This window comes from Bombyx mori, chromosome 5 (genome assembly GCF_030269925.1).
Source record: "Bombyx mori chromosome 5, ASM3026992v2".
NCBI lineage: Eukaryota > Metazoa > Arthropoda > Insecta > Lepidoptera > Bombycidae > Bombyx > Bombyx mori.
This window is the reverse complement of record NC_085111.1, coordinates 1,603,515-1,629,267: the sequence shown is the minus strand read 5'-3', so window position 1 is coordinate 1,629,267 and position 25,753 is coordinate 1,603,515. Positions and strand designations below refer to the sequence as shown.

General features: G+C 36.6%; 2 protein-coding genes across 5 annotated transcripts in view; one reads left to right on the top strand and one right to left on the bottom strand.

Annotated features, from left to right (window-relative positions):
* The window catches only part of LOC101744937 (rho GTPase-activating protein conundrum), a 124,612-nt gene extending 102,374 nt beyond the window's left edge, over positions 1 to 22,238 (top strand). For all 4 annotated transcript variants that reach the window (XM_012690418.4, XM_004926218.5, XM_062668528.1 and 1 more), the window contains 10 exons: positions 1,549 to 1,787; positions 11,863 to 11,987; positions 13,227 to 13,381; positions 13,868 to 13,973; positions 14,875 to 14,986; positions 16,638 to 16,797; positions 17,168 to 17,331; positions 18,661 to 18,838; positions 20,100 to 20,283; positions 20,458 to 22,238. In XM_012690418.4, the coding sequence (XP_012545872.1) occupies positions 1,549 to 1,787; positions 11,863 to 11,987; positions 13,227 to 13,381; positions 13,868 to 13,973; positions 14,875 to 14,986; positions 16,638 to 16,797; positions 17,168 to 17,331; positions 18,661 to 18,838; positions 20,100 to 20,283; positions 20,458 to 20,632 (1,598 nt within the window). In that variant the 3' untranslated portion in view covers positions 20,633 to 22,238. The remainder of the gene's footprint in view (positions 1 to 1,548; positions 1,788 to 11,862; positions 11,988 to 13,226; positions 13,382 to 13,867; positions 13,974 to 14,874; positions 14,987 to 16,637; positions 16,798 to 17,167; positions 17,332 to 18,660; positions 18,839 to 20,099; positions 20,284 to 20,457) is intronic.
* Positions 22,230 to 25,726, bottom strand: LOC101742253 (nucleoporin Nup43). Its single transcript, XM_004926202.5, has 4 exons — positions 25,539 to 25,726; positions 24,864 to 25,311; positions 24,055 to 24,226; positions 22,230 to 22,965 (listed from the first exon to the last, which is right to left on the bottom strand). The coding sequence occupies exons 1-4, from the start codon at positions 25,609 to 25,611 to the stop codon at positions 22,450 to 22,452; spliced, it is 1,209 nt and encodes a 402-aa protein (XP_004926259.2). The 5' UTR covers positions 25,612 to 25,726; the 3' UTR covers positions 22,230 to 22,449.
* Between the last annotated feature and the right edge of the window lie 27 nt (positions 25,727 to 25,753).

Below are 25,753 nucleotides of genomic sequence, written 5' to 3'. Positions count from 1 at the left end.
TTGAATTATTCGTGGAAGTTCAGAGGTTTAAAATTTGAATAAATATGAAAATGCTTGGAATTAAATAAAAATAAACAATTTTATTTTTCCTTTGATGTGTCCCCTGTCGGACGGATATTATTCCTTTTGTTTGTTTTAAGTTTATTTTATTATACAAAAGTTTAGGTTTTTTATTTATCGATTGAGGCACTACGAAGTCTGCCGGGTCAGCTAGTAGTTGATATATTTAAAAGTAGTCTTCTTATATCAGAGATAATAACTCGTGGTAACCAACAATGTAGATTACACTTTGATCACAAGAGTGGGATTTAAACTTACTTTTTGGTGTCTAAAATGCTCATTGTTTTTAAATTGATAAAATTTTCATAAAAAATGTGCAACACTATTATATTTACGCTGTACTAAAATTGATTTCACATTCTAACCATAATTTTTTTCATATGCGCGCGAAAAGAATGCAAATCACGGCGGCTATTGCCACTATGTAGTTGCGCAGGCTACCAAAGAGTATACATATTTAACAATGTAGTTTTTTTTCATTTTTAATTAATATAGATTTTATCTATGATCGCTCTGCATGCGGATCGGTTCTACGACCTTCGATTTTTTGTAATCGTATTTTAATTTAGCGTCAGAAAAAAGCTGTAAGTCATGTATCTATTGTACGTAGATAAAAAAAAGCACGAAGAAGGTTATTCACTTGCACAAAAAACGTTATAATTGTAAATTGCTATTTAATTTGTTATTTAAACACATCGGTAGCGGGCTCTCGGTTGGATTTCAGTCTTAGCTGTTTCACTGCAAGGCACTTTGGTTTGGAGGGATGTGAAACATCTTATACATACTCCGTTAAACTTAAGTACAAGAATCTATATCTATAAATTAGTATCTATTGTATTGACAATGGCATTCAATGGCATACTGTTGTAGTACTTTTGACAAAGTAAACTGTTAATTTATCTGTTTATATGCCATTAAAAATAATGTGTAAATCGGAGCCATAAACTCCATTAACGGTGATATCAATGAAAAACCCTTGTTTGTATAGTATTTCGCCTGTAGATGTCATTATTATGGGCAATAACAAAGTTTTAGTGACGTAAATACTGTATTTTATCTATACTATGGAGGATGTTAGACGAAAAAACCCTTTGCTCATATTATAACACTATCAGAAAAGATAGATCTCAGTTTTGTCAACGCTATACTTCCTTAGCGTGGATAATATTACTAGTCGAATCCGGTCCGCTTTGATGGCCGTTTTTTTTTTATTATTTGATCCAATCGCTACTAAACTTAAAAAATCAAATATACTGTATCAATGTTCTGTACGGATACCAATAGGCCAAACTGAAGTATTCCCGAAAAAGTTCCTAAATCGGTCCAACCGTTTTGGAGTCTAGGGAATACACACACACATCGATTTTTAAACATATAGATTATACTTGTTTCTCAATTATGCTTATGAATATGAAAGAGACAAAAACACGTGTTTGTTCTTGTTGTTTAGCGGTTGAATAATCTTAATTTTTCTTTTTGTTGAAACAGAAGGCGAGTTCGAAACGGAATGGTTGCAGGCCGCAGGGCTGGGATCCCTCGCGGCTCCGTTCCAAGCTGGTCTGGAGGTCACCGAGGCCCAGCTGGGTGAGGCGGTGCGGCCTTTACCCAGGGAACAGGCTGCAGCCGTGAGGAGACGCGTCAGGAGGCTCAACAGGACTGTGAGGAGACGTCGCGCGGCTTCCAGGGCCAGGAAGCCCGATATAAGAGATGTCTTCCGGGACTTAGAGGTTGGTACATGCCATATTGAGGAGCGAAGGCTGTTTATTTGATTTAAGTGATTTTTCGCTTAATACGCTACGTTTTTCTTTGTAATTAAAGGTACTTTTTATTTGGTATTACGAGTAAAAAATTCGATGTTTTTAATTTAACTTCAATTACGTTTACCACATTCAAATAGCTGAAGTAGTTTTCTTTGTCATTTAGGTGATTTGTATAACGGGTTGCAATTACCTATTATGGAATGTGTAGAAATTAAAGTTAATTGGTAGCTAATGATTTATTGCTCGCGGCCCATTTCGATAAAGCGGCACGACACGAGAACCCTCTCATCGTGGCCGCCGGTAACTACATAGCCTATCCTGCGGACCAAATAGTTAACAGTCGATGTCGCCCAAAACGCGGCATCTCGCATCCTCCCGATCCACTAACGATGCTTTTAGATACCCCAAGTAGATACATCGGTCATTGATTTCGTCGAACCCGTCGCTTGCGACGAAAGGCTCGACAAGCAAATTAACCCATAGACACAGCCCACTGAGTTTCTCGCCGGATCTTCTCAGCGGGTCGCGTTTCTGATCCGGTGGTAGATTTTGCGAAGCACGGCTCTTGCTAGTGTTCGTGTTAGTAACGTCGTCAGGTTCGAGGTCCGTGAGCTCACCTATGCTGGTCTTTCGAGACCATCAGATTAGGATTGAAAAAAAAAAATGACGTGCGGCGTGAACAACCGGTGCTACCAACTGTACGCTACACACTATCGTAATATAGAATGTAATACAGAACGTAAAACCCTTACAACATTAGTATCGAAGATTTGCGTAGCCTTGTGTACGAAGGACCTTACAGTCATATTCTTTCCGAACTTTTAATGTGAAATGACACTTCTGTAAAGTTACAAAAATACCTGAACTGAATCGTGAATAACTGCTATTCCCGCCACGATATATGATATTATGTATCGAGATGTCTTCTATCAAAATTTGAATGACTTATCTTAAATCAACATCACTCGTATCAAACAGTTCGCTCGTATTTATTAGATTTGTTCTATTTACTTTTATAAATTTGTCATGTGAACGAATACAGATCGTATGTAGGTGTCACAGCTATTATACTCTGTAACTATAACAATTCATAATATATCATTATTAACTGGAGGTGGGAAGTATTGACCGAGCACCGTATAGACCGGTTTAATAGGTGGGCCGTCATCCAAGACAATTGGGATTTTGATCTCATGTCGGCATGTAGGTGGCGGTATACATCTTAAAAATCTGCCCATATAGATCTTGGACGGTTGATCTATTCTTATTTTAAATGCCTGTTTTTTTTCGATAAACCGTTAAATGACGGTATTTAGAGAGAAAAAAAAACACGATATGATACGATGCTAAGATAGTTCGTATAATAAATAAAAGATAAGCGTATCGACGAATACAGAGCAGTCTCCATAGACATAGGCCATTGAGTTTCTCGCCGGATCTACTCAGCGGGTCGCGATTCCGATCCGGTGGTAGATACTGCGGAACACTGCTCTTGCTAGGGCCAGTGTTAGCAAATTCTCTCAAGTTGAGCCCGTGAATCTATCGTTACGTGAGTATCTGGAATAGCCCCATAGGCTACCAGCGATTAGGTATGGGGAAAAAGAGAGCAGTCATATTTTTAAAGTAAACAGAAGTATCTAGTGACTGTATTAGGGACAGATAAAGCGCGCTCCTTAGATAACAATTAACTCGGCTTACTTAGGTAATAATTAACTGTCGGAGAACTTACAGTGACTTGTTTTGATTTCTATTACCCGAAGTTATAGCTTCTCTGTACCAAATACGTATTTGATTAATAAAATTGTTACCAATCTGCGGGGTTTGAATACCCTTGTATCGTTCATCATCATCATCATCATCTGTTTACTAATCTACAAATTCAAAGGCTACACTATAGTTTTCCGAAGATCACTAACATTGATCGGAACATTCAATTAAGAATGCTCATATTTGAAAGAAAAAAAAACCTTGATAAACATTTCAATTTGGTAGCGGTTTGTCGAAAATCACCGTAGCTAACGTGTTTTAAACTAATGGCAATTCCGATCGCTTTTCTACCGCCATTACAACACATCTCTATTAAGAGACCATTGTGACTAGTAGATAACGAACTCGGCATAATGCTAATGGCATTGCAGGGTTGTGATAATCACAAATCTAATGAGGTGAAATTAAATTATATTCAATGAAAAAGATTTAGGGTCCCTAGTCAGAATGGAACTTTATCAGTAGTACACAATTTATTAATGAAATAGAACTATTATTGATCGAAGATGAAATACCTTCAGCCTTGAAATACCTTGTCTTCAGCAATGAACCTGAAGCTTAAGTTACATTGAAATAACGTCTACTTTTGTTAGACCATTCTGAATATTGTCAATAAACTTCAACATACCTGCTGTATCTTTTGTTGGATTTCTCTAAATAAAACCGGTTATCCGGAAAATATAATTAATCTTGGGATGCAATAAAGTATACTTACTCTTTTTCATTCTCTCTATTTTCCTCACAAACGGAATATTATATTATTGATGTCCGGTAAAAATAGACGGTCCGCCCGGGCGTATAGCGTCGTACCAAAACCGGACTCACAAGGACCGGATAATGGCGAATTTGATGCTTAAAAGCGTTTGTGTATGCCTACCCAATATGGCCTAATTGTTATTAAACTAAATACTTGGCTTGGAGGTTCAGGTTGCGTAGTGGAAATGCATTCTGTCATTTTACGGTCACGTCATTAATGAACCGGGTGTCCATTGCGGCTTCTAATGCGAGTTTAATTGTTAGATACATTTTTTGTTCGTTCAACGCTGACGTCTAGTTAGGTTTAGGCTGTTTGAAATATTTGTTATTTGCGTAAATAAATTTTAAGTGAGCGACACTAAGTGAACTGTAAACATTCTCTTATCGATTTTAAATCGATGATATATATTTAAAATTATGGCCAATTCGTTTTATTAGTGAATAATGCGAATGTATATTGTTCTAGTAATACAAGTTTCATGAAATTTATCATGTGTAATTATAAAACCGAACGCACATTAATTTAGACGTAAATTGCACGGCGTCCGGTTTTCGCAACTTCGTTTTCGTTCTAATGTTGGACAGTGCAGTTGTTTACACTTAGCCGAAAAAAAGTCAGTCAAATCGTTGGATTGTGAAGGAAGTTTTCGGTGCCAAATTTGAAAAAAAATAATGAATTAGAACAAAAACGTGTTTTTCTTTTTTTTAATATGACTGAATTTCGGACAGTGTACTTAATAATCATGTTTATAAATCGTTTTTTTATAAATTTAAATTTTTAAGTCTCTGTAATAATAAGGATTCATATTGTAAAAATGATTTGTGATTCAATGAAATCGAAAATATGCGAAAAAATCGAGAACTGCAAGGGTTTCGCCCTTCTGAGAACGTATTTAGAGGTTTGGGTGAGTTTTATTAAGATATTTGTAAAACTTATTTAATTTCATCAAAAAATATTCAGAGTTTTAACGGTGTTAAAGATGTTTTCACTTCAGAAATATATTTGTTTTAGTGGACTAGAATCGAATCATTGTTTTTGAGATCGTGTTTCAACTTTGAAATTTACAAAATGAATAAAGTTGAATAATTAAATTTTACTGGTGGTAATACCTCTTGTGAGTCCGCACGGGTAGGTACCACGGCCCTGCCTATTTCTGTCGTGAACCAGTAATGCGTTTCGGCTTGAAGGGTGGAGCAGCCGTTGTAACTATACTGAGATCTTAGAAATTATATCTCAAGGTGGGTGGCGCATTTACGTTGTAGATGTCTATGGGCTCCAGTAACCACTTAACACCAGGTGGGCTGTGAGCTCGTCCACCCAAACAAGCAATAAAAAAAAAATTAGGTCGCTCGCTGCTTATGAGTAGTTGATATAAAATTAAATTGAATATTGTGCTAATCAGGGACTATTTAAAAAATGTATCGTCTACAAATTATAGTACATATTATAATGGCAATAACGTCGAGATTAATTCGTAAATGTAGTTCTAGTTATGATCATTTTATCAAGATTCAATTACTCGCTACGTATTTTTATGTGAAAAATTTTGTAGTTTTGTAGAGGCGATCATTTAACCCGGTGTATTAGTGACACTAATAGATAAGCCGATGGACTATTAAGGCAAACTGAACACGTAGCGATGCTTTTTTTTATTTTATTTTGTTGCTTGGTGGCGCATTTACGTTGGTATTGAAGTCGTCGTGGCCTAACGGATAAGACGTCCGGCGCATTCGCGTTGCGCGATGAACCGGTGTTTGAATCTCAGGCGGATACCAATTTTTCTAATGAAATACGTACTCAACAAATGTTCACGATTGACTTCAACGGTGAAGGAATAACATCGTGTAATAAAAATGAAACCCGCAAAATTATAATTTGTGTAATTACTGGTGGTAGGACCTCTTGTGAGTCCGCGCGGGTGGGTTGGTACCATCACCCTACCTATTTCTGCCGTGAAGCAGTAATGCGTTTCGGTTTGAAGGGTGGTGCAGCCGTTGTAACTATACTTGAGACCTTAGAACTTATATCTCAAGGTGGGTAGCGCATTTACGTTGTGGATGTCTATGGGCTCCAGCAACCACTTAACACCAGGTGGGCTGTGAGCTCGTCCATCCAACTTAGCAATTAAAAAAAATACGTAAGTACATAGAAAAAAAAACGCATCGCATCGTATGTAACTGCGAATTAACACGAAACTATATCGCCTTGGCCTCGTTGCTTGATCATTTATTGAGAATTGCGTTTCATATTTACGATACCACCGATTTATTGAATTTTAGAAAAAAAAAAAAAAATTTAAACAAAAAGTACTACTTTAGTTCTAAATATCATACTAAATATGAAATAAGGAAGTATGTCATTAGAAATTAGATACATATTTAAACGGTCGAAAATCTTAAGGGTGGAATTAGTGTTAAAGCTTAAAGTAAATTTGTTTAAATGATGCACACACGTATATATATTACAGGCACGGTACTACGGACACAGAAATAAGTTTTGACAATTTTTTTATTTTTTTTATTTATTGCTTAGATGGGTGGACAAGCTCACAGCCCACCTGGTGTTAAGTGGTTACTCGAGCCAATAGACATCTACAACGTAGATGCGCCACCCACCTTGAGATAAGTTGTAAGGTCTCAATTTCACGTAATTAATAAAAAAAAGCATAGAACCCATTTATTGTAACTAATCAACTGTTGATAGATAATTTCAAACTGATAGTTCAATCTACGCACAACCAGTCCCCAGTGTCACCACTGACATACATTACGAAGGGCTGTACCTAGAAGCTAAATTAAATTCATTTTTAATAAGAGAATACAGCATCAACATAATTAAGTTAACATTGAAGCTCAGACGAGAAAATACGATATAACATCTAAAACATAACAATAATTATATTATTACTAGCTGACCCGGCAGAATTCGTAGTGCCTCAATCGATAAATAAAATACCTAAACTTTTGTATAAAATAAACTTAAAACAAAAAAAAGGAATCCGTCCGACGGGGGGCACATCAAAGGGAAATCAAAATTGTTAATTCCGATCATTTTCATATTTATCTACCTTTTAAAACTTCTCTGGACTTTCACAAATAATTTAAGACTAAAATTAGCCAAATCGGTCCAGCCGTTTTCGAGTTTTAGCGAGACTAATGAACAGCAATTCATTTTTATATATATAGAGATATTGATAACAGGCAATGCCACTTATATGTACAATGGATTTAGAAAACCTGAACCCACTGAAGTAAGCGACCAGTGGCATCCACAAACGCACACACGCGTATAAAGACATCGAATAGATTTCTAGTGTCTTGTTGCTATTAAATTTTTAATTATTCTCACGCATTCTCGCTAATCAGTCATTGTGTATTTATATTAATAAAATAGGAGTGTCTGTTTGTGATGTAGGAATAATCGCTTTTTACTACATGCATATGAATCAACGGTGCACACATCAAAATAACATTTTTTACAATTTTTTCGTTCCGATTAACCTCTGGAACAGCTGAACCGATTTTGACGAAACTCACTGATAGGTAGCTGATATAAGGAGTAAATTAGACTTCTTTTTTTAGACTAGCTTCGCTTCAATAATAAAATTTAACATTTCCGAAGCGAAGCGAGGGCGGGTCGCTAGTGTATCTATAATTGATTCATTTTCGGAATGTCGAAATGTGTTACAGGTTACGTTATTGTTACATATCACGGTTATTGTGACGAACCTTGGGGGAGACCTCTATGTTAACCAGTGAACGTGCGTGGGATGAAAAAAATTTATCACAGAATTTACGTAACTTTAAAATTTCGCATTAAATTAATTCTACCATTGCGTACATTTGGTGTCTATCATCAAAGCTAGTGCGAATTTCGAAAGTAGGAAAATATTTAATTATCAATGGATGGCGACAGAATGTTGTAAAATTACAAATATTTAAACTAGGTATGTAGATTTCGAAAATTAAAATATCTTACTCAGTATTGATACTGATACTAAAATTACTTATAGAAGTACTATTATTACTACTGTCGTCCGCAGCCCTAGAAATAAAGCGTAGGGCTGTGCGGAAATACCGGAATAACAGGTACGTTGTCACTTCCGCGAGAACAGGTATTTTTGCCCATATTTATATGAACTTGAACCGAGAAATCTGTTACAATCATGATTTCATTTTACTTGTTATGGTAAAGATTAGGCGTGCTGTAGATTCTAGAAACGTCATTATAATAATGATTAATATTATAGATTTTAATTAATTTATGACGATTTTAATTGTATCATTTTTATATTAATAATGTTCAAAGAAACATTTTTTATTTTATTTTACGATTCCTAGTGTAGTCCCAAATTTAATTGTTTTAATTTAATTCAGTTCGATTGTCATTTTATCTTTTCGCATGTCTTCGTAATCACACATTTTTATTTCTCTTTATATTCAAGTAATTTAAACGATTTGTTTTATTTCGTCATTCAGTGACACGTCCATTACCTCCTTGCATTTTTTATTTTTTATTTCCATGTTAGCCAGAACACGACCTACCTAATGGAAATCGGCAATATAAGAGAAACTGGTGAAGAAGTTCCGTCTTATGGTTATTGTTTGAACCGTTATCTGCGAACGAAATATGATTGTGGATTGAATTTTACTTTTCTGCAAGTGGACGGATACAGCCTTCCAGAAATAGAATAGATACTTATAAAAATAAATAGATCCAGACTATTACGAAGACGTTGCAATTTGAAATCTTTTTATAAGAAAATAAAAAAGATCGTTCTCAATTAACCTTTGATCTTTTACATAATAGGATAACAAATAATAGTCACTATACAAGACATTTTTTTTTCTATTGAATTTCTACGAAATTCATTCACCATACATGACTGCCTTGTCATTAATCTATTAGCTTTCTAAAAACTAGTATTACGTAATCTAGTCCGGACGCTAATACGTAATGGAATAGTTTCACTTTTCGATAATCTCTGTGAAAATCTTTTTTTATGTTCACCTAATGTCGCAACACTAACGAGTTTTTATGGCTATGACAATTTCGAACGCTCTATGTGCGTAGATTCAGCAACAAATGTTGATAGTAAAATACGCAATAAGAAAAAAAAAACGTCCAGTGGCTGTCGACAAGTGGCGTTTTCCGCGGCCCGTGAAACCACAAGGCCTCGGATTTTCTGAGCGCCACGTCGAAGCCCAGTCTCTTTATCCTCCCGACGACGATGGCCACTCCCGCTGTAGCGGTCTCGCTAGCGGACAATTTCACTAAACACACTAAGCACAAATTGAGTATTAACTCGTGGAGCTTCTCGCCGGATCTTCTCTACTAAGCAGGCGTACAACTCTAAATAAGTATATGGCGATTGTACTTTGAAACCACAAATCGAGATAATCACTAAGTATTGCGTTCGCCTCGGAATTGTACTAAAATCCCGCTTCACGGTCATCCCTCAAGGTTGATCGTGATCAAAGTGGAGAATCCGAGCCCTTAAACTCTTAAACTTATAATATATATAAAAAATACCCAAAGCATTCTTCGATATAGACTTTTACGATTTTGTTGATTTTTTTTTCCTAGCTAAGCTGATAGCCTTGAGAGACTATTTCAGCGTAACCTTAACTAGTAGGTGAGCTCACGGGGCTCAAACCGGAGTGATGCTAACACTGACCCTAGTAAGAACAGTGCTTCGCAGAATCTACCACCGGATCGGAAACGCGATCCACTGAGAAGATCCGGCGAGAAACTCAGTGGGCTGTGTCTATGGGTTAGTTTGCTCGTCGAGCCCTTCGGTGAGACGGTGACCGGTGCTTGTGGTACCTAAAAGCATCGTTAATGGATCGGGAGGATCCGTAATGACGTGTCTTCGTTCATAAGTTCGTTCGTACACCACGAGCAATATAATCGAATCGTGTGAATTATTCTCACATACAAACACGTGCTTTCTAACCAACAACAAAAAGGTCTCAAAACAAAATTTTTGATTTCCGCGATTAACTAATCATCGTATCGTTTAACATTCGATTTGTGGTTGAGATCAAGTTGATTGCCATAACTCGTTTGCACGATGAAAGTTGACGGGGTCCATTCAGATACGAAACACGTAAAGTCTCTCTGAACGCATGCAAACTAGAAGTTCATCATTATTAACAACGCATATTTTGTTCTCAACAAAAATATGATTTAATACTAATAAATAAAATTGAACGGACTGCCTTAGATTTCGGAATAGGTTGCGTTTGAAGCTCAGAGTTAGTTTGGTTAGTTTTACTTATTGAAATATAAACATTTGCGTCTGCCTGTATTTTTCAGACTAACATCAGCTAAAATTACTAATTATCTGGGGAATATAGGATAAGTATTTTTTTAACGCCCGGGAACGCGGTTAGCGCCGCAGACAAACTTGGTCAAAATAAAATATTCACATTCAGTTCCTATATCGTCTTCGCATTAAAAGTGTACAATTTCCAAAAATATTCGAAATTGAGTTAATATGCGGAATCATTTGGTATAACCAGTATTTTTCTCATAAATACAGTCAAAAGGGCGTAGTTTAGTTTTAGTTTCCTTTTTTTTAGTTTACCTATATTTTGACTACTATTAAGAAAATTAATACATACTTTAAAAGACAGATAATGTAACTGGTAAAAAATGAAAAATAAATGTTGCAAAGATGATTAATATTAAAAATATCACATATTAAATAAACCTTTAAAACACTCTCCTGTAAAATTAGTACGTTTTGAAATCATACAGTTTTAATGCGAGAAGACGATATATAAAAATCTTCCATTACAACGATCCATTGACCATAGCCGAATCGTTTGATAGCATGAACAATATGATTAATGTTGCAATGTTCTAATGTAGCACGCGTCTCGTCTAAACGACACTCGTGATCGTCGTGCGAATGCGAGGTACGTACTGAAACGTACTCTGATGAAATAGTTACGAGAAAAAAAAAGAAAAGAAGGTTAGGTTCTATGACGCAATTGAATGTAAGCTCTAGATCAGAATCGTCTTAAGATGGGCGGGAACGTTGCGATGTCTGTTAGTGTCCTATTTAACACCAGAGTCGAGAACACAGTCATATATCTAAATGAGTACAGTAAAAGGTCCTTATTCGCGCTTCCTTTATTCGTGTTTTCACTATTCGCAGATTAAAAAAATGCGACCCAATTCCTATATTCGCGGCTAAAGATTTCATTATTCGCGGATCTTTTTTTATTTTTATGATTGAAGTATTACTGGTGGCCCGGAGGCCTTTCCAGTTGCATCAGGACAGGTGGGCGAGCAAAGGCTCAGCCAGGCCACGGATCTAATAGGTACATATGTACATATACATTGATAAAAAGATTCCAATATCGAATATCCTTTGTAAACGCGCTTTTCCATATTCACGATTTCGGTATTCACGGATATTTACGGAACATATATCCCGCGAATAAAGAGCTTTTACTTGATGTCTATTAAAAACTGGAATATTTCAATGTGTTCATTATGTATTCGCAGAACTCAAGTGGTAGTGAACCGCGGTCGCGCAGCGCGACCCCCGACTCACTGGACTCTCTGCCGAGCGGCGGCTCCGGCAGCCCCCCCGCCGAGTGGGCCGACGGACCTACACCCACCGACTTCGTGTGAGTACCTTTAGTTGCGAAGACGACCAGCTTTATTTATTATTATTATTAAATTCTTTATTTCAGATAATGATCCATATAAATGTTAGTAACAATTTCTTAAAAATAAGTTAGTAAGGATACAGTAATAAAAGAAAACAACATACATACTACATATGATTGCAATAGCGGCATTACGAGCAAATTTTGTGGACCTCTCTGCAATGATTCAGAAAAGGTCCATCTAATCTAGAGAATATCATAGCCAGGATGCTGTTGGAGCTATCACCTACCCTGCAGAGCAAGGACGCGCATCGCTTTCTTAATATGGCATAGAAATCGTCGGTACGCGCCTCCGCAAACATGCACGATGCGCTGCAGAATCGAGGCAGCCCCATCAGCATCCTAAATCCTAATCCTTTAATGCAGCCGTCAGCACTCTAGTGGCAAGACAGCGAAACACCAAGCAACCAACTACGCGCCAACTAGATAGCGTTTATTGTAACCACGGAAATCTTTTGGTGGTAGGGAGTTTTCGAAGTTTGCACTTGTGGGTACCATTATCCTATCTATTTCTGCTGTGATAAATTGCGTTCCGGTCTGTAAGGTAGTGGAGATGTTGAATACAATTACGTACAGGCATGGAAACAGTACACGGATAAATAGATAGGGCATAACATTGGTAAATATTTTTTTTAATGTATAAGATAAAGGAATGAGTATATCAGAGGAAGTGTGAAAGTAACCCCGGTAATCTACAAATTAAAGAGCGGATGGTTAGCATGGTATGGACATGTGGAGCGTAGAGAGGAGATGCATGTGACTAGGAGATGCATGGAAATGGTAGTGCAAGGTAGAGGGGAAGAGGTCGACAGAAGAAGACATGAATGGAATCCGTGAATGATGATATCAGAGCAAGAGGAGTAAGTGTTGAGATGACGGTGATAGAAGAGAATGGTATAGAAAAAATCGCTGTGCCGACCCACCTAGTGGGATAATGTGGAGACAAAGAGAGTTTATTTTTTTGAGAATTGTGATGACACCAATGAAGGAACGTAAGATAATTTAATAGGCCTAGTAGTGAACACTAGATAGTGGTCCTCGGTACTACTATAACTTAGGGGCGTTTTTGTACTAGATATTGTGGTATTTAAGTTTTGGGTCTAACTTTCAAGTCTCGCGTGTGGTGGATGTTTTCAAGATTCCCAAAAGAAACTTAGTTTTGCTCGTTTTGATCTTGGGACGTTTTTACATTTCCAGCGAACGGTATCCGGGTACAGGCGCGCACAGTCCGCTGGCTCGCACGCCGTCCGCACCCGCCGCCCCGCGCCGCGCCCCTGTGTCGCCCCCCCTTCCCATGCACGAACTCTTCAAGCCCAACGACCTGCACTGGGCGGACATCGCGACCAACACAGGTCAGTACCATAAACATTGCACATTTATCAATAATTATAGGGTAAACCGTACAATTATTGACACCCACACCTACTACTGCTTTAAAAATCGATAAAAGCCTTTTAATTCACTCGGCAAATATTTGAATTACTTAGGTTATGTATTCATAGTGGGAATGCATCACGCTCTAAATGGATTTCAGCTATAGAACCAACTTCTATGGATGGTCACTGATGTGTTCTCACGTGTCTGATATATAAAAGTTTACCTAAAAGATTTTCCATGTTTCAAACGAGAGCTTGTGGAGAGTACTTAACGGTAGGCAGCGGCTCGGCTCTGGCATTGCTGAAGTCCATGGGCGACGGTAACTGCTCACCATCAGGTGGGCCGTATGCCCGTCTGCCTACAAGGACAATGAAAAAAGTGAAGCAAATGCAAATATATGTACAAAAGTGGTCTCATCTTCAAAACCCTAAATAAAATAAGAGCTTAATACTTATTTCCAGAGGGAATCGAACTGCTAGGCTATCAACGATACGGCACTGTCCAGGGGCCGAGAATAGGGAAGGAACGAATCAACGGATCTATACTGAAAGGCAATGATCCCTTCATGTAAGTCAATCTATATCTTTCTATATCGCTCAACGAACTGCCTTTTCACATCGTAGACCACGATTCACTGGGGTCCAAGTTTCAATTGTACCACATGTGGTTTCTATCTTAAGACCTAAAGACATGACATCTGACATGACAATGGCAACTGGTATCAACTCGAACGAGGCCCTTTGCGCAACCAAGAACACAATTAAGGAGGAGTTAAATATAGTGAGTCCTCTATCGGCGTGTGGTGGGGCTGATCTAATAGGACGATGTGGATGAAATCGTTTATCTTCCTTATTAGTTGGATCTATTACTAACATATAAATACTGATGTCGGGCCATAAATAGTACTGAGTGCTTTGTGTACAACTTAAATTTCTAAATTTCTCTTTTCTTTTTCCTTTGTTCACTCTCTACTTATATGTGATTTTGATGGCGGAAACATGTTTGGTTATTGTTTTAGCTAATTTTTTTAAATATTATATGTTTATTTTGTACTGTTGGTTTCCCAAATAAATAAATAAAAGTTGTGTGGTGTCGTGGGACACTGGATAGGAACGAAGTTATAAAAATATTAATATTAGGTTCTATTCGAGTTAAGAAAATAATAAAGAAAATAATTATTTGGGTATACATTTTTTACTATAATTTTTTTATTGCTAAAAAAAACTACTTTACAAAGTTATCAACTTTATTTTATTCACAATGATTTATAAAAAATATATAATAATAATATCCAAAGAAACAGCTATTTATATGAATAATAATAATAAACGTAGACTATACATAAATAATAAAAATCTTACGTTATAGACCTTTTTCCCGGTTAGGGTACCCTCTCCGCATCGTCCCATAAGGAACTTCTTTCCAAAAAATATTAAAAAAAATAGTAATAGAAAATGTAAAATTCCAGTAACAACAAGCACGCTAGCGTATCTCGAGCGAAGAGTGTGGTCTCCGCGCAGCAGCCGCTCAGCTTTGAGCACAAATTCAACTTGGACAGACAGATGATGAGTCACGACGAGGTGAGGAAACGAGAATATCAATATTCTATTATGCACAAACACCAGCCGTTGACTTAGACGGAGACAAAAAAAACGTTATTTGATAGTTCAGAGTGAAATGAGCCCTTCAATGAAAATGAATGTGGGTGGAAGACCTGGCGGCTCCTGATATTACAACAACTGTAAAATAATATTTTTGTAATCGTATTTAGTTTTATAATGCAGGCAATGTACTGCAAATTTGTTATGTTATAATGCTCAGGTCAATAACCCCACGGTATTATACATCATAGATTGCGGGTGTCGTAAAATATATACGTATTTGAATGTGACGTGTAAGCGATTCCCGCTAAGGTTATTAAGAATTATGCTGGAGCTGATCTCAATGTTCAATGATTTCCAAAAAATATTAACTGGTGGTAGGACGTCTTTACTGGTGGTATGACCTCTTGTGAGTCCGCACGGGTAGGTTACCACCCCGCCTATTTCTGTCGTGAAGCAGTAATGCGTTTAGGATTGATGAGTGGGGCAGCCAGCATATAAACAACAACAAAAAAATATTACGAAGGCTAGCACATTATTATTAAAAGAGAATCTGAGTTTTTGCCACAATAGTTAATTTATAGGCAGCTAGCATTATTTTATTTTTATTTTTTATTTATTTATTACAAAAACATACAATTGTAATCATAATAACAAATATTGAAACGATTTTATCTGCTGTAGTCATAGACTGTGTTGCAGATAACAACGCCAACCCCTACACACAACGAACAATAACATATAAATTTAAATATTTCATGAACACATTATAATAATTAATTTTAGATACAATTATCAAATTAATACAATAATATTTCAAAATCTAGAAGTACAATTAGTGTGTGTGTGTGTATGTGTGTGTGTGTGTGTGCGTGTGCGTGTGTGTGTGTGTGTGTGTGTGTGTATGTGTAGATGCGTGTTAATACCTAATATATAAATTGCTCATTACCAAAAATGTGTAAAAATGTGTAATCTACTCCAGTAATTCTTCTATATCTTCGTATGTAAGGGAGAAAAGCCATCTATCAATGATAATTTTAACTTCTTTAGAAATAAGTGGATAAATATTTAGTAATTTATTTATCTTGTTGTACAGAATAGAGCTTAAATACCTATAGTGAGACCTGACTACATTATAATTTGCTACATAGATTTTGCACACTCTGCCCTGACGACGAGTTTGCGAACAGATATTAGGGTCAAAAACGAGTTCCAAATGTTTACGTAACAATGTGCTCCTAATAAAAGATTGTCTAACTCGAGGCACTTTGCAGATATCATACAATTCCTCCGTTGGAAACCTTATTGGTTTTTTAGATATTACTTTAAGCACGGCTCTCTGTGCTCTTTCCAATCTAAGTAATAATCCTTTCTTACAGCCTCCCCAGACGACAATGCAATAGGTTATGACAGAGTGTGCCAAAGCATAATAAACCATTTTCAGTATGTCGAGATCGCTTGATGTTCTTAGCTTCCGAAAGACAAAGATAAGCTTTCGTACTTTTCCAACCAAATCATTTATATGCTCTTGCCAAGATAGGGTGCCGTCAATTTTTAGACCAAGATATTTTACAGCATTAGTTCGTGAAATTTTTTGACAAAGATCATTATATAGGGGTGTTGTTCCCAGGATTGGCCGGAGGCGGACAGTAACGTGGACATAGAGAGCATAAGCGAGCCTCAACTGAAGCGCTTGCAGCCGCTACTGTGGTTGGAGCTCACGGCGATATTCGACAAGTACTCGCTGCCCTTCCAGAAGAGGAAGCCACCCAAAAAGAAGCGGAAGGAAGGTACGAGAAACCTAGCAGGAAATAGGAAAGCTTTTTCTTAATAATTTCAACGATCCTCTATCAAGGACCTTATAGTCTTAATAATCTTATACTGGTGGTAGGACCTCTTGTGAGTTCGCACGGGTAGGTACCACCGCCCCGTCTATTTCTGCCGTGAATTGTGTTTCGGTTTGAAGGGTGGAGCAGCTGTTGTAACTATACTGAAACCTTAGAACTTATATCTCAAGGTGGGGGGTGCATTTATAGATGTTTATGGGCTCCGGTAACCAGTTAACACCAGGTGGGCTGTGAGCTCGTCCACCCATCAAAGCAATAAAAAAAATCCTACTTATCCTTCGTAGTATGTGTTATAAGGGCTGTTACATTGCAGAGGGCTCCGTGTTCGGCGTGTCCTTGGAGACGCTGGTCCGCAAGGACATGATCCTGTGGGAGGAGACGTGCAGCGCGCCGAGCGTGCTGTGCTGCGTCACGCGCGCGCTGCGGGCTCGCGCGCACCACGAGGGGCTGCTCAGGGTCTCCGGGAACAAACAGAAGGTAACAACATGCTCCTCCACCACACTAGTTCTAGTGAACGTAATTCTAGCGGTAGGCAGCGGCATGGCTCTGCCCCTGGCATTGCTGAAGTCCATGGGCGACGGTAACCACTCACCATCAGGTGGGCCGTATGCTCGTCTGCCTGAACTGTGAATAAAAAGTAAAAAAAAACCATCAGTTTGCTATCGAGAAAAAAAACTATTTAATTTCACCTCTTCTCAATCGATTTAATTATTTTTTTTCACTCATTCTTATGACGCTTGAAGGGAACAGCTGATTTCACTCAATTTTAACTTCACCGTAGCTCAGTTTTTATCGCACCGCCCAACTAAACCATTTCTCCCCAAACAATCTTACCTAACATCGCCTAAACACAGACTTCGGAGAATTTTGTTCGTGATTTATATCTGCTTTAAATGGACATTGCTTTATTAATATAGATTGACTGGTGGTAGGACCTCTTTTGAGTCCGCACGGGTAGGTACCACCATCTGCCTATTTCTGCCGTGAAGCAGTAATGCGTTTCGGTTTGAAGGGTGGGGCAGCCGTTGTAACGATACTGAGACCTTAGAACTTATATCTCGAGGTGTGTGGCGCATTTACGTTGCAGATGTCTATGGGTTCTAGTAACCACTTAACACCAGGTGAGCTGTGAGCTCGTCCACACATCTAGGCAATAAAAATAAAATAAAAAAATATTTAATAGTTAAGTATTGAAATGAACAAGTGGCTACACAACGTGCGATCTATGGGATTGACATCAGAGAGGCCACATGACTTTTCGTTAGCTTATGTTAATATGTTAGGCGGGGGACCCTCGAAATTCTGATACCAAAGTCTACCTTAATTGAATAAAAACATTAGTTTCCCTTCGTCTGATATAAAATGAAAATAACAATGAAATTGCCAGAACCATTCCAAATTTTAAATGATTTAGGTATGTTAGGCGGGAGACCCTGGAAATTCTGATCCGAAAATCTACCTGTATTGAATAACAAAGATTATAGTTTTTCCCTTTATAAATATAATACTAGCCGTATTCGCCCGCTTCGCTGGGCATTTAAAATTAACATTATTATTTCTCACCTCCACAAAGATACTCATCATTAACGCCCCCACAACTGGTGTAGGGAGTCCAACACTCATATAAATATTAGCCTATCCATTAAGTACATGTATTTTCTACATGGATACCATGTTTCAAGTCAATCGGATGCATGGTTCAGTAGTTATAACGGAACATCCGTAAAAACCACTGTAGATTTATATATTAGTATAGATAAATTAAAACCAATGAAATTGCCTGAACGATTCCAAAATTTGACTTAGGTATCAGAGCTGAGTCAGCTGATAGAGCGGCAGTGGTACGAGGACCGCGGCGCGGTGGAGGCGGCCGTCTCGCTCGCCAAGGGACACGACCTCGCCGCCGTCTACAAGCGGCTGCTGCGGGCGCTGCCCCAGCCCCTACTCACGCAGGAGCTCATGAGGCTCTTCTACCACACTTATGGTACGTATATTCAACACTGCTGTCTTTTTTGACGTGACAACGTCTTATAATTCGATGGAGCCGGCTGCACGCACGAAAAAACATGACTCATGCGGCGTTACCTCGCTCTGAGGCGTTCCATTAAGGCTTGAAGTGCAAGCGAGAACGCGCAACGAGCGACAAAGAGGCACAATCGGCCGCCGCGTTCGGCAGCGTTCGACATCTGTCTCTCTCCTACTTGAGTGAGCGATGCATCCGCGTGGACAGCTGCTATACAATAATACATTTACATGTTTTCGTCAAGTATCAGTTCAGTGAAAAGTGAATGTGGTGTCAATTGTTTATAGAAACGATAATTGCGATAATTGAAAAATGAAACCATTCCATCAGTATTTTCTTATGACGTTGTGCGTTCAACTATCGTCAGTAGTATTGATACCGTACCGAGAATTACCGAATTTAGACGATGTCAAGAAAAGGGATGTCCAATATGCGTGTTTGAGAATGTTGCTCAATCGATTTTTTTTTTCAAAATGATTAAAAAAAAAATAAAAAAAAAATGTGTGCGTGTACTAGTGTACACACGTAAGAAGTGAAACTTGTTTATGGCCTTATTTTTCGAAAAATGATCTACATGCAACTTTCTAGAAATTGGTTAAATAAAGTTAAATTAGATAAAGTTTAAACAAAAGGATTTTATTATCATAGACATGAATACAAAAAAGTTAAATTAGATAAAGTTTAAACAAAAGGATTTTATTATCATAGACATGAATACAAAACAGATGGCGCGTAACGGAAAAATGTGACGCGTAACCGAAAAATGTGACGGTAAATTTTTTTCCAACGCCGATAAGGAAGTTTCACTTCAAAAAAGAAAATTAATAAAAATAAAGTATAACTTCTTACGCGCGTACATAAGTACACGCACCCTTTTTTATTTTGTCTATTTAGAGTTTCTTCAGGTTCAAATGTGTAACAATGGTGATTTATTAACTGTTAGATATCTGTGAAAGTGCACAAATGTGGGAAAATAAAACAAAGTCGCTGGACGTAACTTTCCGGGATCCTCCAAAAAGTCCACTGAAAAAATCTCAGTAAATGACCACCATTTTACTGAGATTATATTTCATCCCATATTATCTCGTCTCATTTCATTTCATTTCACTGCATAATATCATTTTTCATAATATGAATATAAATTAACATAAGACATGACTTAAAGGTCTAAGTTACCAGGTCATAAAATCCCTTAAAATAAAAAAATAACCGGGTGTTACAGCGCTGAGTGGATCGACCCGCGGGCGCGCCCTCAACCTGCTGGTGCTGCTGCTGGGTCCGGAGGCACGCGCCACGCTGCGGGAGCTGCTGCGGCTCGCCAACGACATCGTCGCGCACGCGCACGCCAACAAGATGAACGAGCACAACGTCGCCATGATCATCGCGCCCACGCTCTTCCCGCCCAGGTGCGATACCAACGCTTTTATCTATATACTAGTGGTCCCGCAGTAGTCGAAATTCGACTATAATTAATTGAAATTATAAGTTTCAACATTATTAAGGTTCTGTTGTCAAAGAGTATCATACCTCTACATTCTTCAATTTGAAAATCGAATTAATTTGTCAAGTTTCCATTCCAGCCTTCTGATCAAGCAATCAGACAGCCTGGAGACGCAGCTCGCGACCGCCGCCAACAGCTGTCACGTTACGGAAGCCATGATGCGGCACTCCGAACAACTCTGGACCGTGCCGCCCTCCCTCCTCGCCGCTGCTCAGAGGAAGCCGCAAGCTCATCGCAGATTACAGCACACTTGATATACAGAACAACTAGAATTGGACTGTTATTGGGTTCATTTGGTCTTGCGAAAATGGCGTAATTTTTAAAACTGACGCACTTTGAATTATTGCTGTTAAATAGTGAAATATTTTTATGACCATTCTTTTAACTGTCAAAAATTTTTAATTTTCGTTTATAACGAGACTAGCGACCCGCCCTCGCTTCGCTTCGGAAACTGTAATTTATTATTGATTTCTCCACTATTTAATGGATGTTATTATACATATAATCCTTCCTTCCTTCTTCAATCACTCTATCTATTAAAAAAAACCGCATCAAAATCCGTTGCGTAGTTTTAAAGATTTAAGCATACATAGGGATATAGGGACAGAGAAAGCGACTTTGTTTTATACTATGTAGTGATTTACTATATTCCATTATGGTGTTCGAGATTTTGCTGTGTTTATTAATTTAATCGAAAATTAGCATGCTGTTTTAAGTTTTTTGTGAAGACTTTCGAATATTGGACAAGTCAAAAGTGATGCTTCTGGCTTGTGTGGACCAATTTAATTTTAATATTATTTTAGTAAGGTGCTCACACAAGTATTATTATAATCAATTAAGTATAATGTTAATCTAAAAGTGGCCTCTTGAAATTATGCTTTCTTGTACCTATTTATATGTTTTAAGCAAATATTCTCAGTAAGAGATTTAAGAACGTTATGTAACTCATTTTGTCGAATTTCGTCACGCATAACATTTTTCAACGCCCCAAAGGAAAGCATAATTTCGTTGATATTCGGTCATTTTGTGTGCTGTGCTTCATTTTATTTATAAACAATGTTCCGTGGTATAAGTTATCAATGTAAAAATTTCAAAAACACGACATCACACGTCACTTAATTATTTGTTAATTTTTTACGTTTAACCCTTCGATCGTTTTACGAACAACTTTTTGAGTAGATAGTGTGTATGCTATTTTATATTTTTGTTTCTTTTTAATATACACATTGCGTAAACATGTGAATGAGATGCCAAATAAACAGTTTTATATAATTTAGTTGATAACGACTAACATATTTGGAATGGGGCTGAGCCTTAAGTTACTTAGAGATTCGGTGCCATTGTTTGGTTGTTTTTGCAAAAAGTTACCGTTATAAAAATTTCAATTTGGCGGCGTTGATGCTTAACGTGTCTAGGTTTTTTTTAAATTTATGATTTCTGAAAATTTTGTTTAAAAATTTCTACTCGCTCTCACAAGATGTTATGATAATTGAGAACTTCACAAGTAGTATTTTTTATTGGTCATTCAGAATTCAAATATCAATTTAAGCAATCTAATAGAGTCAGCAGTCATACTCATAGTTGAATTTAGTTGATTACTACATCATCGTCGCCAAAATAAATGGTTGTTTCGACTTGGTGCCTTCATATGATATTATATACTCTACATCACAATGTAAATAAATTTTGTTAAGTGTGAATTGTATAACACGATATATTTTGAACGATTTATGTATAAAATTTTACCAATACTTTGACTAGGCATGCAAAGACTGACTTGGTGTATTATTGATAAAAATATATTATAATAAATATAAGTGTATTCGCCTTTGGTAATAAAATAAAGACATATTATTTGAACATTGTTTTTATTTCTTTTCTATGAAAAAACAGCGCTTGGTGATCTTTCTGTTGTTTTTTTGATTTTTCTTCAAATTGTAACCTCTTTTAAAATAAGGTAATTATCTTATAGAAAAAAGTGTCATTATGTAGAAATTCTTAAAAGTAAATTATTGTTATGAGTAGTATTAGGATTAATCATTAAAATCATTTAATCCCATAATAATGACAATCAATACTTCAAATTCTTTATCAAATATACGGCTTCATTATCTGCTCCACATAAAATCCTTCCCTTTTCACAATCTAAAGAGTTCAAAGCTTGATGAAATGATGGCATTAAAGAGTTAATCATCATTGTATTTTTATCTTGTAAAGGCATCCATACCAGCTGGTTGTCTGGTCCTTTAGTGCTTTTTGTAATTGTTTCCATGTTCCAATCCCACAGTTCACCCGAAACCGCACAAGTTAGTAATTTCTGGGGATTTTCTGGGTGGAATTGCATTTCGGTAACTCCACCTGTGTGTGCACTAAGAAGGGATGTAGGAAATGTGTTCATGCGTAAGTCCCAAATAGCAACAGATCCTGATTCGCTGCCCGCTAGTACTATATGAGGTTGTGTTGGATGATTAATGATGCATGTCGCAGCTAACTCATCTCCAGCTAGTAAGAATGATGCAGCGGGTTTGTCTACTTCAGATCGAAGGTCCCAAATTTTGATGTGGCCTCGAATGTTACCTGTTATAACCTGTAAAAATACTTTTTTTTATTGTTTCTTATAAATATATACCTTGTGGTAAAGCCAGCTCTTGTTTATAGTTTCTTATAATAATAATGAACATTTTATTTTCTTTGATAAAAATGATTTTTTTGTACTCGCTGTTCTATTGACTATTTGTAAGTAATATTTATTTGTTGATCTGTTGTATAGGCAATGAAAACATTTATCAATGAACTTTATCTTTTCTTTACTTTTATTTAGTTTATAAGAATCAGAACAATATTTTTTTTTTTACTCACAGCTCACAGCCCACCTGATGTTAAGTGGTTACTGGAGCCCATAGACATCTACAACGTAAATGCGCCACCCATCTTGAGATAAAGTTATAAGGTCTCAAGTATAGTTACAACGGCTGCCCCACCCTTCAAACCAAAACGCATTACTGCTTCACGGCAGAAATAGGCAGGGTGGTGGTACCTACCCGTGCGGACTCACAAGAGGTCCTACCACCAGTAATTACGCAAATTATAATTTTGCGGGTTTGATTTTTATTACACGATGTTATTCCTTCACCGTGGAAGTCAATCGTGAACAATTGTTGAGTATGTATTTCATTAGAAAAATTGGTACCCGCCTGAGATTCGAACATCGGTGCATCGCCTCAACACTTATGCACCAGACGTCTTATCCATTAGGCCACGACGACTACAAATAACATACGACTACAAATAAATATGTAATAACATTTTATATGTAGATTTCAATTTTGTATGGGAATCAGGAATAAGATAAAAAGAATTTCTGAGTAGTCCATTCAGAGTTGATAAAAATATAAGCATGAAAAATTAAAAAAAAAATAACATTTTTTCTGTAATGAAAACTAATTTTATGATTTACTGTCTCGCATTTTTATTGTAAATTAAATTATTTTTATTAACCATACAAGTAATTTTTATACTTGTCTTTGAATCGCTATGTCTGTCTATGATGTGTGATGTCTATGACTGTGTGTATGTCTATGAACCGAAGAAAACATCATTTGATTTGGTCATTCTATATTTAAGAAAACTAAAACTTACTCTCTGTTAATCAAAAAGTTAGAGATTAAGGATTTACCTCTGTGTGTTTTAAATAACAAATGGAATGCAATGAACAGCTATCAGCCCCTTTGATTGTACGGTTGACTTCACCCCTTCGGCCACTCAATATGTTCACATTGCCATCCTCACCAATACTAGCTATGTCTCCTTCATATGTATCCAAAGATGTTGCAGAGCATTTTGTATTACTGAAATAAAGCATTTGTTACGAGTTAAGAATTAGTTATGTGTGCTATTTTCAAATAATTCAAACACTTATCAGTCATTTCCTTTTTTTTTAAAAGAACTGAATGTGTAGCAGTTTTCTAGAAAACGACATGATTGGCAGCTTCATAGGTAGGAATATTACAAAAAGTACACAATTATACATTTTTTTCTTTGGTGGTTACAATATCAGGTAATAAAACTTTGATGTTTCATTGTAACATTGGTGTAGATATTTTGTGGTATTTATTAAAATTCTTATATTAAAAAGGCATAAAATTCATCTTCAAAATTAGAAAAAAATGAACAGAAATTGTTATTGTTGATAAAATATTAGATATAAATTGTTGAAAACATTTTATAGTATGTTTACTCAAATAAAGTAATTTACATCTTAAGTTACTTGATGATAGAATTGGTAATTAATGATTTGCTGACTGGTAGAATGCATTGAGAGTGATATGGATAGCTGGCTCGATGTTTGGTGTGTGTGCCTATTGTTACCATGCTGTGCCAAAGCAGTTACAACATAACACCTGACTTCAGTATGCTCTGGTTTTCGTGAATTGTAGTTTTAACTGCTTTAACCTTTTAGTAGTTTAAAAAAAACTAGAACCTCACCCGTAGTTATGTAAAGACTTCCAAGAAAATATTTCTTTAAGTGGTGTTTGTTTATCATAAGCACTAATTTCAAGTATTTTTACATCACCATTAGATATTGAAACGGCTATTTTGTTTTTTTCCGTGAATTTTATTTGTGTAACATCATCATCTACTGGATACTTGGTAAGGGCACGAGGATATTCTACCTCTTCGTCTTCGTTAACACTTTCAAAAGTCCAAACTGTTATTAAGTTGACCTCATCATCCCAACTACCGGTGAGAAAACATTTTGTTTCAGCATAATCTTCAGGAATCCATCTGACTTTATTTATTTTTTGAGAAACAAACGTTCCTTGAATATCTATTGACATTTTTGTATACAAATGGGTCATAAAATGAACAAGAACACAACAGAAGATAAATAAACACACTTCCCTGTTTCTGGACTTTCTGATGCTTTTCTGTGCTGTAAAAATTTTTTTAAAAGGATTTTATGACCAGGTAACTAAGACCTTTAAGTCATGTTTTATTTTAATTTTAAGTATTATTTTCATGAAAAATGATAATATGGAGTGAAATGAAATGAAATGAAGATTATTAAACTGAGACATTAATCAACTGGGATGAAATTAAATTAAATGATATGAGATGATATGGGATGACATAAATCTCAGTAAAATGGTGGTCATTTACTGAGACTTTTAAGTGGACTTTTTTGAGGATCCCGAAAAGTTACGTCCAGCGGCTTTGTTTTATTTTCCCACATTTGTGCACTTTCACAGATATTAAACAGTTAATAAACCACCATTATTACACATTTAAACCTGAAGAAACACTAAATAGACAAAATAAAACAAATCATACAACTTCACTCCTCGCGTATATATTTATGTGTATACCCATAGACA